The 15,000-nt window shown below is 44.9% G+C and overlaps 2 protein-coding genes across 5 annotated transcripts in view; both read right to left on the reverse strand.

The window, feature by feature from the left end:
- The window catches only part of atoh8 (atonal bHLH transcription factor 8), a 90,942-nt gene that overhangs the window by 57,586 nt on the left and 18,356 nt on the right, over positions 1 to 15,000 (reverse strand). The window lies entirely within an intron of this gene.
- The window catches only part of fbxo38 (F-box protein 38), a 20,003-nt gene continuing 9,350 nt past the window's right edge, over positions 4,348 to 15,000 (reverse strand). For both annotated transcript variants that reach the window (XM_061049029.1, XM_061049030.1), the window contains exons 9-21: positions 13,659 to 13,829; positions 13,391 to 13,533; positions 13,049 to 13,265; positions 12,742 to 12,933; positions 12,482 to 12,637; positions 9,547 to 10,353; positions 7,933 to 8,033; positions 7,108 to 7,210; positions 6,194 to 6,360; positions 5,669 to 5,814; positions 5,308 to 5,411; positions 5,109 to 5,222; positions 4,348 to 5,010 (exon numbers count right to left, since the gene is read on the reverse strand). In XM_061049029.1, the coding sequence (XP_060905012.1) occupies positions 4,832 to 5,010; positions 5,109 to 5,222; positions 5,308 to 5,411; positions 5,669 to 5,814; positions 6,194 to 6,360; positions 7,108 to 7,210; positions 7,933 to 8,033; positions 9,547 to 10,353; positions 12,482 to 12,637; positions 12,742 to 12,933; positions 13,049 to 13,265; positions 13,391 to 13,533; positions 13,659 to 13,829 (2,600 nt within the window). In that variant the 3' untranslated portion in view covers positions 4,348 to 4,831. The remainder of the gene's footprint in view (positions 5,011 to 5,108; positions 5,223 to 5,307; positions 5,412 to 5,668; positions 5,815 to 6,193; positions 6,361 to 7,107; positions 7,211 to 7,932; positions 8,034 to 9,546; positions 10,354 to 12,481; positions 12,638 to 12,741; positions 12,934 to 13,048; positions 13,266 to 13,390; positions 13,534 to 13,658; positions 13,830 to 15,000) is intronic.

A 15,000-nucleotide genomic window follows, 5' to 3' on the forward strand; every position in this document is an offset into this window, starting at 1 on the left:
AATTTTGATAAGGGACTTGCAGGAAAATGGCGGGCTTGTGTCCGTTTGCTTTCACACATGCATCACATATATAAAGAAGCAGCTCACTCTGAAAACTTGAGAAAGTCTTGAGGAGTTTTGTGCATGTGTGAAAACAGCATGTCTCTCTCTCTCTCTCTCTGTTTGTGTGTGTGTTGATCAGTTCACACATGAAGATGTGTGTTTCTCTATCAGGGTGAGTGAGACTTTCTGTGATTAACTGGAGTAAAACTTCACAAGTGTTTCAAACAGAACTAAATCGTGACATCATCACTGAAAAAAATCAACATTTTAATTAACAAAAATAACCACAGAAAGCATGAGACTGCAGCCACACAACAAAAAAATGTAACATAAAACTATGAAACTCACCGGGACACGTCCTGGTCTCTGCTGGTCTCACAAGGTCTCTGCCGCTCTGATGTGGTGTCTGTATCAGGGATGAGGAGCGTCTGAGGTTTAAATAAAGGTTCAGGATATCTCCTCAGACTGTGTCTTATGAAGCCGAAGGGCTCTCAGGCTGTACATTCCTCCGTAACCTTTTATGGTCAGTGGGGGGCGGGGCTTACATCATGGAACAAGCCCCCTGACATGAGTGATACGCTGACGTCAGAGGAGTGGAGTGGACCTGCAGAGTCTGAGAAAAGATGGAGGGAGAGGAGAGAGGGAGGGAAGGAGAAGGGGAGGTCAAGGGAGGAGGGGAAAGAAGGGGAAAGGGGGAGAAGGGAGGGAAAAAAGGAGAAGAAAGAGTGAGAACAGAAAAGGAAAGAAGAAAAGAGAGTATGTGAGCGGAAAAACTTTGCGAATTTTCATATTTCTTCTAAATTTGGTATTTTTCTCATCAGGAGACGACTGAATGCTGTGAAATACTCAAAAAGCATGTGGAAACTATTATACTACGGGGGGGAGACGAAGAGGTAGAAACAGAGGGAGTGTACAGAGAGAGAGAGGAAATGGGAGAGAGACAGAAGAGAGAGGGGGAGGAAGAAAGGTGGGTGGGACTAACAATAAAGCAAGAAGCAAGCTGAAGTATGAAAAACTGAGACAACTGACAATTTCTAGCATCCTCGTGAGGCTCTGCTCTCTGAGATATTCAATTCCAAAAGAGAAAAAAGACTGGTGTGCGCACATCCAAGCAAATTGCATACAGGTGCAGGACAAAAAATGTATAAACTGCAGAAAAAGGGGAAAGGTCTGCACACTGTTCAGCTCCCAATGAGCACCTTTATTAAGGGCAACATTTCAATCCAAAGGATTTTCTTCAGGCTTCATGTTCAGGCCACACTCCCCTTCGGAGATCCCCCTTAAGCTATCGTCTTTTTCACAAACAGATGGAAACCAGCAACATTTCTGAATTCACATTGTCCCTGTTCTGTCTGTTGAACAGGCGATAATGATTGTTAGTGTTTGCCAAACTTTAGGACAGACTGATGGACTCCTGCCACATTCACCTGTAAAGGATCCTTTGGATTGAAACATTAATAGAGTTGCTCATTGGGAGCTGACCTTTCCCCGGACCTTTCTGCAGTTATTCAATTCCATTGACATGTTTCTCCTTTAAAAATATGAAACAAAAACAAGAGAGCATCAATTTAGTTTTCCTCAATTTATATAAATGAGCACATTTAAAATTTTTCTCTTTTCAGACCGACATCAGCCTGAAGTAAGAATGAAACTCATCCAACATTTCTGGATGTTACTGCTAAAGCTGACGAGCCGGCAAGATGTGTGTGTGTGTGAGTGTATAAGTGACCGGGGGGCAGGTAGACCGCCCCCCAACACACACACACACACACACACACACACACACACACACACACACACACACACAAAGTGTCTGCTCTGTGTCTTAATAAGGTAATGTTTGAATGTTTGAATGTCTGAAGATGGTTCAGTGTTTACAGCAGCAGAGAAGAACTGACTATTAGTGATGTTAACCAAGCATGGACGGACACACACACACACACACACACACACACACACACACACACAGACAAACTAGCCTCTCAGTGTTTCCCTCATAAGGAGAAAAGTCTGAATCTTCCTCCAGCAGTTTCAGAGAAATAAATCCAAACTCTCCTGATTCTGTCATCTTATTGTTTAAGACAGAGAAGCTGGCAGTTGTGAATTTAAAGAAAGAAAACATGACTTAAAGTTTAAAGACTGTTCATAGCAGGAAATGTTAAAAAACTGTAACACTGAATCATGGGCACCTGATTTCATTACATAACGTTTTGACCCGGTTCAGCACCCGCCCGCCTCATTTTATTTCTCCTGAATCCTGTTTGTTCTTTGAAAACTGAAGAATCATTCACTGACCTTAGACCGCTCTTTAGTACAGTCGACACATTGAGTCTGATATATAATGTCAATCATCTATTAGGAAATGGGAAAACTTTATTGACACAGGTTATAGAGGACGAACATGAAAACTTTAAGAACTCAGTGTGAAGAGGACGAGGTCAGAGAGGAGCAGACTGAGTCTGTTCAGCGTCAGGAAGTCCACCAGGAGACACACTCACACTGGTTACTGTGTGTGTGTGTGTGTGTGTGTGTGTGTGTGTGTGTGTGTGTGTGTGTGTGTGTGTCTTTAACCTGTCACAGCAGGAAGAGCAGTTCTGAGTGGATCCAGGTGTAAACAGCGTTCAGGTGTGTCTGCTCTTCTTCATCTCTGTTTAGAGTGTCGGGTCATTTCAGCAGTTTTAATCATTCAAGGATAAAATCCTCTAAAACATTCAGAGATCCTCGGATTTAAACTAATCAGCTGATGAGCGATTGATCAGAAAACCAGTCACAGATGTTGTCACGATTGCTGATATCAATCAATCAATTTTTATTTGTATAGAGTCAACTCATAACAAGTGTTATCTCGAGACACTTTACAAAAAGCAGGTAAAAGACCTTACTCATTGTTATGTTACAAAAAGCAGGTAAAAGACCTTACTCATTGTTATGTTACAAAAAGCAGATAAAAGACCTTACTCATTGTTATGTTACAAAAAGCAGGTAAAAGACCTTACTCATTGTTATGTTACAAAAAGCAGGTAAAAGACCTTACTCATTGTTATGTTACAAAAAGCAGGTAACAGACCTTACTTATTGATATGTTACAAAGATCCGGTCTATCCATCATGAGCACTTTAGCAAAGCAGCAAAAGTTACAGTGGTAAGAAAAAACTGTCTTATTAAAAGGCAGAAATCTTCGGCTGGATCCCCGGCTCATGATGAAACAGTCTTCACAGGCCTAGACTGCGCCGGGCTTGGAAAGGGATAGGGGGAGAGATGGGATAAGATGCAGGAAGAGGGATAGGGAGCAAGGGGGCGGGGGAAGGCAAGCCGTCCATCAACAATCCGGTGGGGGGGGGGGGGGGTTGGGGGGGTGGGGGCTGGACCCTGGCTGGAAGGCGGTTCCAGAGTAGAGGAGCCTGATAACTGAAGGCTTTACCTCCCTATGATATCAATTATTCATAATTATCTTCTTCTTGCTCTGACAGTTATGCTGATGACCTGTCACTGATCTGAAGCTGCTCCGCCGCCTCACCTGAGAATTTCTGTTACTATATTGTACTTTTATTTTCCTTTTGTTTAGAAAGTGAATGTCTGAGGGCAGTTCTGTGGGGGGATTTCCCCCCAGAAGAAAAAATGTGCTATTTTAACATCCAAATGAAGCTTTTTGGACCATTTTGAGATTAGATTATAAGAAACGGGGACCTTGTTTTGATACTAATTAGGACAGTGGAATAAGCCAACTCTGTTCTTCTTAACCTTTAGCAGCCTAAAGTAGTAACAACAAAGCAAAAATAATTGCTCTGGAAAAATTGACCTTTTAAAGAATATTAATTATATATTTATTTGTTTAAATGCATTAATGTGTCCCTCGTTTTGTTGTCACTCCTACATCTGGATCTAACCTAACTTGAGTAATAGAAATTGTTTTAATTTTGTTTATTTAGATACATGTAGCTGGATACCTTGTGAATTCCCAGGGCACATAAAGATATTTTGACAAATAGTGAATGCCACACAAACGCAAAGTACACTTGTGTCAGAGGACTCAGATAACTGCACGTGAAGGTCTGTCACTAACCCCCAGTCTGCTCGACTTCTTTTTCGTCTGATTGACGCTGAATAAAAATATTACAATTGTGAAACTGACGGAAATCCGTCGTAGCAATGGAGAACTTGAATCCCTGAAAAGCGCTTTGAGTAGTCAGAAGACTAGAAAATAAATATACAAGTACAAGGGTCCTAACAGAACAGGAACACACAGGAAGCAGAATGTTGTGCTCAGTCCTGATCAGGGGAAGAAAAGATGACAGACTTGATTTCTCTTCTTTTATTTTCAGTTTGTGAAATAATCTGATTCTTTATAAACATATTAACACGACGGATTGAATCATCCGTCACATCTGCACACAGACATGAACTGTTTTTATGAATCCGTTTCTGATGATCCGCAGAAACATCCTGATCTCAGATCAGATTAAACACAACAATCTGCAGGAGGAACCGGACACTTCGGAGGGAACAAGCCGGCTCAGAAGAAGACAGACGGGTCTGACGTAGTCCTGCAGCTCTACATCAGACTTTGTGTAAACAAAAAGAATCAGAATCAAACGTGTGTCCTGATGTTTGTCCGGGTGTTCAGTAACCTCGACACGTCCCCTCAGATCTCAGAGTCGACCGGATCCACAGGCAGCCTGATGAACTCGTCTGAGGCGACTCCAGAGAGAGAGTGGTTCAGACTACATGTGTCACACTGAGGACTTTCTTATATAAATAAAAATATATTTATGTCGCCATTGATTGATTTCTATATGTAGTCGTCGTCCACAGGTTCTCCAGGTGTGTCACAGTGATGGAGGAAGAGCACCACCACCCTCTGAAACACTCCTCTCTTGCTCTGTCGGCGCTCTGAGATCTCCTCCCCGATCGTCTCCATGCAGATATCAGCCGACAGCTGACCTTTACGCCGCGGGGCGTAGATGGTGGCTGAGGAGGATCAAAAACAGAAACACGTCATTAATGAAGTATTGATTGATGGTTGATGTGACGATTGTTTTATTGACTGTTGTCTGGACTGCGCTCACTGCTTTCATCGTCCTCAAAGTCGTAGCGGGCGTAGCTGTTGGGCTCAGCGGCTCTCAGAGTCCTCAGCCAGGGGAAGTCTGTGACCATGCTGTAGGGGGCGCCGTCCACCACCCCTGAACCATATAACATCAGTTATTACAGTGTGTTTGACTGTAACGTAGTAATGTGTGTTATTGTGTATCGATTTGTGACTGTTACCCTCCAGTGTGTAGATGTCTCTGCCCCAGGGATATCTGGGAAACTTTTTGACATCCTCCTCGGTCCTGGTGGCTTCTGGGAAAAACTCGTACTTTATCAACTCTCTGCAGACAGACAGGTGTGATTATTGATCACCTTTGACCAATCAGAGAGCAGATCACAGTGGACCGTTTACAGCCGAGCATGTCTGTCATTAATGTTGAAACAAGTGATAATAATCATGATAAGTATTCGATCAAAGAGTAAACAGGCTACATCTGTTACCCTCACACATATTTGAATTCTGACACATCAACAACTGTCCAACCACCACCACACCAGCTATCACCATGGTAACGGCACACTGTGGGATGTCACTCACTGGCTGATGTTGGCGATGGTGTCCATCCAGCTGCGGATTCGAACCTTGTTTCGGATGTTTGGAGGGTTACTGAACTCATGGACTAAAGCTATGTGGTACGGATATGGACCCTGAAACAGCTGACGCTCCAGGGCGACTGAGTCCACCTGAGCGGGAGAGAGAGAGAGAGAGAGAGAGAGAGAGAGAGAGAGAGAGAGAGAGAGAGAGAGAGAGAGAGAGAGAGAGAGAGAGAGAGAGAGAGAGAGAGAGAGAGAGAGAGAGAGAGAGAGAGAGAGAGAGAGAGAGAGAGAGAGAGAGAGAGAGAGAGAGAGAGAGAGAGAGAGAGAGAGAGAGAGAGAGAGAGAGAGAGAGAGAGAGATAAATGTAAACATGTTAAACATTACTCAGAGATCATGATAATAAAACAACGTTTGGACTGAAAACAAACATAAACTGGACTTCCTGTTGCGTTTTCACAATTAAAGAACAGCAGATTTCCATCCACATCGGTTTCTGAGGCAACAGATGAGCTCACAGGTGACCCACCTGGTGCATTGGGCGCATGTAGATGATGCGGTTCCTCTCAGGAGGCATCCTGAGGATCTGATCCAGGACCTGCTCCATGTCCAGCTTCTTACACTGAGCGTAGTCGAACCTGTTCACGATGGGGGCGCTCTCTACTTTCAGCTGCTTCAACACACGACACCTGGTGGCTACACACACACACGATGTAAACTTAAACTGGTCTTATCTCAGCTCAAAGCTGGATGACAGAGTACATTATGTTGAACAGTTTATCATGTTAGTGTATTTAAAACTGAACTTTTTAAACAGATGTCAACAAGTTAGTCTGACTGAAATTATTCTAGGTTGAATTTCTCAAAGTCGCACTAACACACCTAGATAATGCCGTTTGGTGTCAATGTAGTCTTGCATGTATACACCTTAATTTAGTTCCTGCACATGCACCACAGTTCCTGCACTGAGATTCCCCTTGGAGTATCACTTAAGCACGAGGGATCTCCTTCACGTGCGTCTCATAGTGTAGAATATGTACAATACAACCACTTCTGCACTTCTTAAAAGTTAACAGACGGTCTAATCGTAACAAGCTGAACAGGACGTATCACCACCTGCAGTAGTGGAGTCAGACATACTTCCATCAATACACTGATCCCCCCCGGTGCTTGTTTACTGACATACTGAGCCGGATCGAGCTGTAAACAGGAAATGGACTTGAGCTTGTATATTTCTTTTCTAGTCTTCAGACTACTCAAGGCTCTTTCACACCGCAGGTCACACCTACACATTCACACACTGATGGTAGAGGCTGCTGAGTAAAGAGTCCATCAGAAGTAACTCATCCATTCATATACCGCCGACAAAGCAGCGGGAGCAGAGCAGGGTTAAGTGTCTTGCCCAAGGACACATCGGACACACACACACAGAAGAAGTGTTACCGTGGATGAACATCATCTTGGGGCAGTCTCTGAGGACCAGGTCAGTGATCCCACAGTTAGTCAGAGTGATGCCCACCAGGTTCTTACTCTTCAGAGACAGAACCTGCAGCACAGGAAAAAAAACATTTAGAGTGTCATAGATTCACACAAAGTACACAATCAGCACACAACACATCCTGACATCAGTCCACTAAAACTTCTCTCTGAAACTCTGAAAGATGGACAACAGTCGCCACCTCACCCTGTTGCACTTAAGCCATAATACCCCTGTGATAATTTAGCGCCAGGGTGGCGCAGGAGAGACCAATGCCAGGGGTTTTGATTCCATGCCACTCTTAACTGAACAAAACACAATTAAACTTACCAAAGAAACTTCAAAGAGCTCACACAACAGATTCTTATGTCAGTCTGAAGCATACACTCAGAGTTAGGGAAAGTACAATGACTCTTCTCGTTTCTTTCTTCTCTAATCTGATGATCTATCACACAGCGGAGGAGGAGCCTCATTTGTCAACAGAGCTGTCAATCATGTTGTTTTACCGCTTTTATAGGACAAATTAAATTCTCTGAGAAACGATGCCTTGAAAACAAATCAGTGTGATAACTATCATATCAGAAGTATGTTTGAAAAAAATGTATTTGACATGTATTTTGATTGTAAAGTTTCTCCCGTGTCCCATCTGTTAATATGGAGGGGGCGGAGTCTTTGATCTATAGTGCAGCCTGTCTGCTGGGGGAGCTGAGAGCAGGTCTTTTGGAGATTTCTTTTAACAGCCGACGATACAAACAGACACATCAGACTGTAATGATGACTGCAGAGTTTACCTGTACGTGGTCGTCCTCGGTTACAGGGTCTGACGTGCTCGTTGATTTGTCAGACATTCGTTTCCTCCTCACTGACACTCGAGGCTTGGACCTGCTCAGATCTACACAATATGAAGAGAAAAACAATCATTTAAACTATTAAAAAACAAGAAAGTGTTTCCTATTTAACTTCTGCACACAAGAGTAAACGGAGCAGGACGCATTCAATGACATCATCAGTCACGTGACAACTTAAAAAAAGGTTTCACATAAAGAGAAACCACACGTGAATAGTTATCTCAAACTTTTTTTTCAGCCCAACCCTAACAATGGGCCGCTAACAAGCGAGCGCTAACATCTGGCTGTTTACCAGAAAGTCGTAACTCCAGGCCGCTAACAAGAGAGCGCTAACATCTGGCGGCTGTGGCTCAGTTGGTAGAGTCGTCGTCTCTAAACCGGAAGGTCGAGGGTTTGATCCCCCACTGGGAACATGTCCGATGTATCCTTGGGCAAGACACTTAACCCCGAATTGCTTCCGCTGCTAAGGTGGTGGTGTATGAATGGTTTAGTTACTTCTGATGGATGATAGTGTGTGAATGTGTAGGTGTATAAAAGCGCTTTGAGTAGTGAGAAGACTAGAAACTCTAGCAGTTTCAGAATATTAGAAATGCGCTATATAAGCTCAAGTCCATTCACCATTTACCTGGCCGCTAACAAGAGAGCGCTAACACCTGGCTGTTTACCAGAGAGCCGTAACACCAGGCCGCTAACACAAAACACTGAACACAAGACTGTTGACAATAGGCCACTTCCATGAAGAACCTGTACCAGCAAGAGAACACAAGACCACAAGAATAAGGATGCTACATGAGGTCCCTAAAATGTAGAATTGCTAGAGTGAGTGTGTTAACATGAGACTACTAACATAAGGGGCCTTTCTCAAATGACTCCCTACACACACTTCACGTGGAGGGTCCGCCACATTGAGGTATGTTAAAAACCTCAGAGTGTGGAGTGAGATATAAAGTCCGATACTGACTTACTGAACAGGTGTAACACCTTTTGTTCTTCATCATGGGAGATGCTCTGTTCATAAAAGTTTGGCGTTATCCCCTGCACAAACTGACACACCTCTAACTAAGACGAAAATAGTAGAATCATACAGACGGTAATTAAAGTTAATACCCTCATCAGGAACTAATGAATGATTGTCTAGTCTTGAAAATGCTAATCAGTGTATTTTAATGTGTTTTACATTTTCAGGGGTTTTCAAAAAGTAAACATCTTAAGATGTCCACCAAATATGTTTCTCACATTGTGGAGTGATTATAATTAGGGCCCGACCGATATGGAATTTTTGGGGCCGATACCAATAACGATACTGGGGAGAGAGAAAGATCCAATACCGATATATTTCTGCCGATATCTTTCATAGATCTATGTTCAATCTGTAGAGGTAGATAACAAGTTAGCTAACACGGCTCAGCTAACACAAGTGAGCTAACACAAGAAGCTAACATGAGTGAGCTAACACCAGTGAGCTAACTAAAGTGAGCTAACACGGGTACGCTAACACATGAAGCTTACATGAGACAGCTAACATGCTCAGATGTCACCTGGGTTTGTTGGTCTCACCTGTCTCAGGTAGAAGGCACACAGACGACATTCTGCTGCAGGATCTAGTCAGAGGTCTTCTGGGAACAAAGTCCCGGTCACTGTCTGGACCTTGCAGTACTCCTGATCCAGCAGTAGGTGGCCTATCACCTGGTCTCCTGGGAGCTCCTCTGGGTACAGGACTATCAGCAGCAGCAGGAGCCGATCTCCGCCCCTCCTCAGCAACAGGTTGGCCGTCTAGGCCCTCAGAAGTCCTGGTTCCTGTGGACCGGTCTGTGGTTGTGGTTCCTCTGTGGGCGTTCCCCCCCACCATACCAGGTCCATTCCTGCCCACAGACCCATATACTGGTCGTACCCCAGTCCTAACTGCTGTCCCAGTACTCCCAGTGCCCCGAGCTGGTCCTGAGTCAGCCCCAGGTCGGGAGGGGGTCTCCCCAAGTTCCGTACTGACCCCTTTACTGCTGGTCCTCCTGCTGGTCTCAGCTGCAGCCTTCATGTCGGCTTTGATCTGCTCACTGCTGACCTGACAGCTCTTCTCACAGCTGCCCCCACACACCTGAGCCCTGACCTTGTCCCCCAATTGGGCCCCCGAGACAACCGCAGGTACTGAAACCCCTGCAGGTACAGAGACCCTTGCAGACACTGAGACCCCCGCAGGCACTGAGACTGTTGCAGGTACTGAGACCCCTGCAGGTGCAGAGTCCCCTTTAGGTGCCGAGACCCCCGTAGGTACTGAAGCCCTGGCAGTTGCAGAGACTCCAGCAGTTGCAGAATCCGCCACAGGTGCTGAAACAGTGGCGCTCCGCCGCAGAGGGGTTTTTCCTTTACCTGTAACACGCACACATTGACTTGTCACACTCATGTTCGGGGAGGGGGGGGGGGGGGGGGTAATTTGGGGTTCTACTCTGTCAAAACTACAATCTAGCTAGGATGGACTACAAAGAAAGCAGCTTTCACACTGTGTGTAACCATGTTTTTGACGGCTTTATAATCGGTTATTAAACTGTATTAAGGAAGTAAAATGGACGTCTGTTATGTTTATCAGAAATCATGGAACACAGCCGCTTTCTTTTCGATCTTGTACCTCATTATTCATCGCTGTGAAACGATTAACTTTTAGAATCATGATTAAAACCTGAATTTCAACAGTTGTACCCGATTAATCGTATTTTTATTTGGGTGCTTGAATTCCATAATTTTGCATTTGAAAACATTTTTTTCTCACTTTTATTTTGTATTTTGTTCAGTCTCAAGTGTAGGGTAGTTTACTTCCTGTTATTTATGGATAAATACCTCTGAGTTTTTTCACGTGGTTTTTAAAGTTATTTGAAGGAAAGCAGCAGTGTAACTTTCCAACACTGCGGCTGCAGGAAGATGCTGCAGTGGCTTTATTATGGTGCGTCAAAGGGGGCAAAATAACGTGATTTAAAAAAGCTATTCATCTCAATCCAAACGTCAACACTGACAGCCCCACTCTTCACTGGCTCTGTGTCACAATCCGCTATATAAAGTTTGTTAAGCACTGTCGACTCGGTCAGGTCAAAAAGCTCCAGCGATTGCGACACTTGTAGTATGAAGTTCAACTTTATTAATAAATTTGACCAACGCGTTTTGGCTTGTGGCCTTCATCGGGGTCATTAAGAAACACATTGCAGACATAATTTAAATGTGTTGGATATACATCCACATATACATATCATCCAATGAGGTGCCTGTAAAGATGGGCTGGTTAGATTTGTTGGTTAGACCGATGAGTATTGACAGGGAGGTGAAGGGTCAATAGGTTGGAATCAACCATAGACTGTCAATATTAATCTGTTCCTGTAGGGGGCTCTGGAGGCTCATCAGCAGCAGCAGCCGCCATGTTGGAAATCCTGTCTCAGGCTAACTTTCAGTCAACCTAAAGACAGGCTGAGAGCTGGAGCTGAGGCGGGTTTTAAACCTCTTGATGAACCGTTACACCACGCCCACCTGTCAATCAGGTCAGCTATGCATCTAGCTATGGATAACATGTATCATTCATAAAATCAAAACAGAGCTGTTTTAATAAAATCCACCCCCTGTACAGTGTGTGTTCATGATGACAATAACTAATCAGACCTATTTTGTTTTTGTACCAGGTTGTAAACATGTTTATTTATGCTGTAAAAAACGGCTTTTTTGCCTGTCATGTGTATGTGACTTCCTGTGTTCCTGCAGCCAGCCTCAAGCAGACTCTTGACAAACTGCAGGATATTGCACTTCCTCATAGGCTTCATTTTTCAACACCGGAGGTGGTTGCCGCTTGGCTGAAACGTGTCGGACTAATTTGTTAATAAAGTTGAACTTCATACTACAAAGTGCTGCTGGAGCTTTTTGACCTCTTCAAGCCTTTCACTCCTTGGTAGTGGGTGAAGTTGTGAAGATGGCATTTTAATCTACAAGTGGTTGTCACAAACAACCGAGAGGTTCATCAGTTTAAAGGCTTTATATGTGATTTTTTGATACAGCAGATGTCGCCCTTGAGCACCAGCATGAAACCAAAACAACTTGCGGTGCATTGTTGTGTTAGCATGCTAATGCTAGCGATCTTTATTATGCTCGTATCTTCACACTGCATGTAAATTTACCTGAAATGAGCGTGATCTAGAAACACAGTTAAGCAGTGAGTACAGTATGTTATTCTTCTTTTCTCTAGTCCCTCAATTAAACAACTTTTATACGTGAGGGGAGGAGACAGCCGGCCGTCCAGGCGATGTAAACAAAGTGAAGATAGGACTCTGAAAACTCTGAAAACATCACAGACAGTGGGACTCGGGTGTTACACCCATTGTAGACAGTCATGACTCACAGAGTTATTTTCAGAGGATATACTTGATTTATATTATATTTAAGTGTGAAAAATAGTATATTCTGCCTTTAAGCATAGGTGCTGCAACTGTCTGTGTGTGTGCGTGTCTTTGATTCTGTCTCACACCTTCTGTACGGGATGTCTGCTGCTGCAAACTTGAAGCTGGCATCAGCCGAGACATGAGGCCCTCCTCCTCCTCACTGTCTGAGTCCGAGATGGCGAGGGGGGCTTTGGGGGCGGAGTCATGAGGTGGTCTGTTCTGCTTGACTAAACCGCTTGGACCTGCAGGAGAGATTTTCACTAATCAGAAAACGCACGTTTGTTTTAATCAAATCGTATGTGTGGTGCATGTGTGTGTGTATAAATGTGTGTGTGTGTGTGTGGACCTGCTTGCTCCTCGTCTGGAGGTTTTGCCGTGTCAGCTGGGCGACTTGGACCTGGAGACTCGTCAGCTGCTTCTTGTACCTCCTCCTGTTTTGCTCCTTTACGCTCCCTCTGAGGCTCCACCTCCATGTTCTCCTCTTCCAGCATCACCTCCTCCTCCTCCTCGTCTTCCTCCATCCCGTTCACCTCTACTGCTGCTCAAACACACAAACGTTCAGGAAACAGGGGGCGGAGTTTCTGCTATTCACTGCGACTAACTGGTGGAGCACTAAATCGAGCTCCCTGAGCTGCCGGGTGAACATTACTCACCATGTTGCTGCTGTCTCTGGTTGTTGTTGTTGTTGACATTGTTGATGTTGTTGTTGTTATTGTTGACAACAGGCGGAGCAGCAGGAGGTAGGTTGGCCTCATTGTGATGATGGTTGTTGTTGTTGTTGTCATTGTCGTTGTTTGAGTTTTGGTTGCTGACCAGAGCTGAGGACACACCGATACCTGTACCTGCACTCAGCCCCACCCTGGCGCAGCCCTGACACACACACAAAAACACACGCACACAAAACCTGCATTAATACACATCTCACACAAATAACAAATGTGCCTCCAGCATGGATCAGAAAATGTGTGTGTATATGTGTGCGTCTTTGTGTGTACCTTGGGGGGTTCCCTGAACATCTGGTCCAGACAGATGAACTCCAGACTGGGCAGGGACTCTATGAACTGGGAGAAGGATTCCAGTTTGATGGCATGACAGCGAACCAGAGTGAGGTCAACCAGCCGGCTCCACCTGGACTGATCTGAGAACAGACACATTAACCAACAGTCAGTGCACTTGTTACTTATCCACATTCACACACACATTAAGATCAATAACCACGCCATCCAGTCCACTGACATGTGTGACTGAAGCCAGGTGTGCTACCTGTGATCCAGTGGTGAGGGTTGTGCAGGTGAGGGCAGTTGTAGATGAGCAGGTATTTGATGTTTGTGAACACCTCGTTCACCACCTTGATGCCGATGTCGGTGATGATTCCCGGGTTCTCAATGACGTCAGCCAGACCGTACTTCACAAGCTCAGAGTGACTCATCTTACCTGCAGACACAGGAAAACATCTTCACATCAGTTTCTACAGTTTGTAAAAAAAAAAGCTGAACTAGTTTGGGACAAGATAAAGATTCATCACATCACTCCATGACTCAGCAGGGTTACTCAAACAGAAGCGTCTTATTGGCTCTCTGTGGCTGCAGGATGAGAGATCCCAAGGAGTCCCACAGCAAGGTCTGGGTCTCCTGGTGGTCGGACCTCCCAGGTAAACCTCCAAACAGAGGCCCTAAGGAGGATCCTGATCCCATGTTGAACAACCTCAACTGGCTACATTCAACGTGAAGAAGAGTAGTGTTTCAACTCGGAGCTCCTCACCCTGCAGAGGAAATTTTCAGCTGCTCGATCACTACCCGAAGCTCATGACCACAGGTGAGGGTTGGATTGCAGATCGACTGGCAAATTGAAAGCTTTGCCTTCAAGCTAAGCTCCCTCTGGAACAAGACAGTCTGGTACAAGACTTGCATCACTGCAGATGCTGCAGCGACCCGTATGTCAATCTCAGGATCCATTTGACCCTCTGTCAGTAACAAAACCCTGAGATACTTGAACTTCTTTCACTCGAGGCAGAGACTCCCTCCTCCACTGGTTTCCAGCAGAGAACCATTGACTCAGAGCTGCTGCTTCTTATCCAAACTGATTAGAACTCAAATCGTTTCAAAGCTTGCCGGAGGTCCCAGGCTGAGGACACCAACAGAACCACATCATCTGCAAAAAGCTGAGATCACATCTTGAGGTACCCAAACTAAAAACCCTACTCCCTCCAGCAGGGAAGCCAACCTGAACCCAGAGGACCCCTCTCCCCACCAACTTGCCTCTGACTCAGTGGTGCTGACTCTCATCCTGACAGCTTCACACCGCCCCAGTGCCCGCTGTCAGCCTGAAGAGGCAGAACCACATCATCTGCAAAAAGCAGAGATGACATTTTGTAATCCAAGACTCTGATCTCACTTCGGTTTAATAGGGACAACATTTCTTGTAGCAACAGCCAGGGAACCAGATATTTGAGCCGAACCCCCCCTATCCAGAGCCTTCAGCATCTCAGGCTGGATCTCATCTCCACCCAGAGTGAGCCGAGTCCTGCTTCTTTGACCACTAAACCTAAAAAAGGAGTTCCTCCATGCTGCCAGTGAATACGAGTTCTCCTGCTCATGGATCGTCC

The sequence above is a fragment of the Labrus mixtus genome, chromosome 10 (assembly GCF_963584025.1).
Source record: "Labrus mixtus chromosome 10, fLabMix1.1, whole genome shotgun sequence".
Taxonomy (NCBI): Eukaryota; Metazoa; Chordata; class Actinopteri; order Labriformes; family Labridae; genus Labrus; species Labrus mixtus.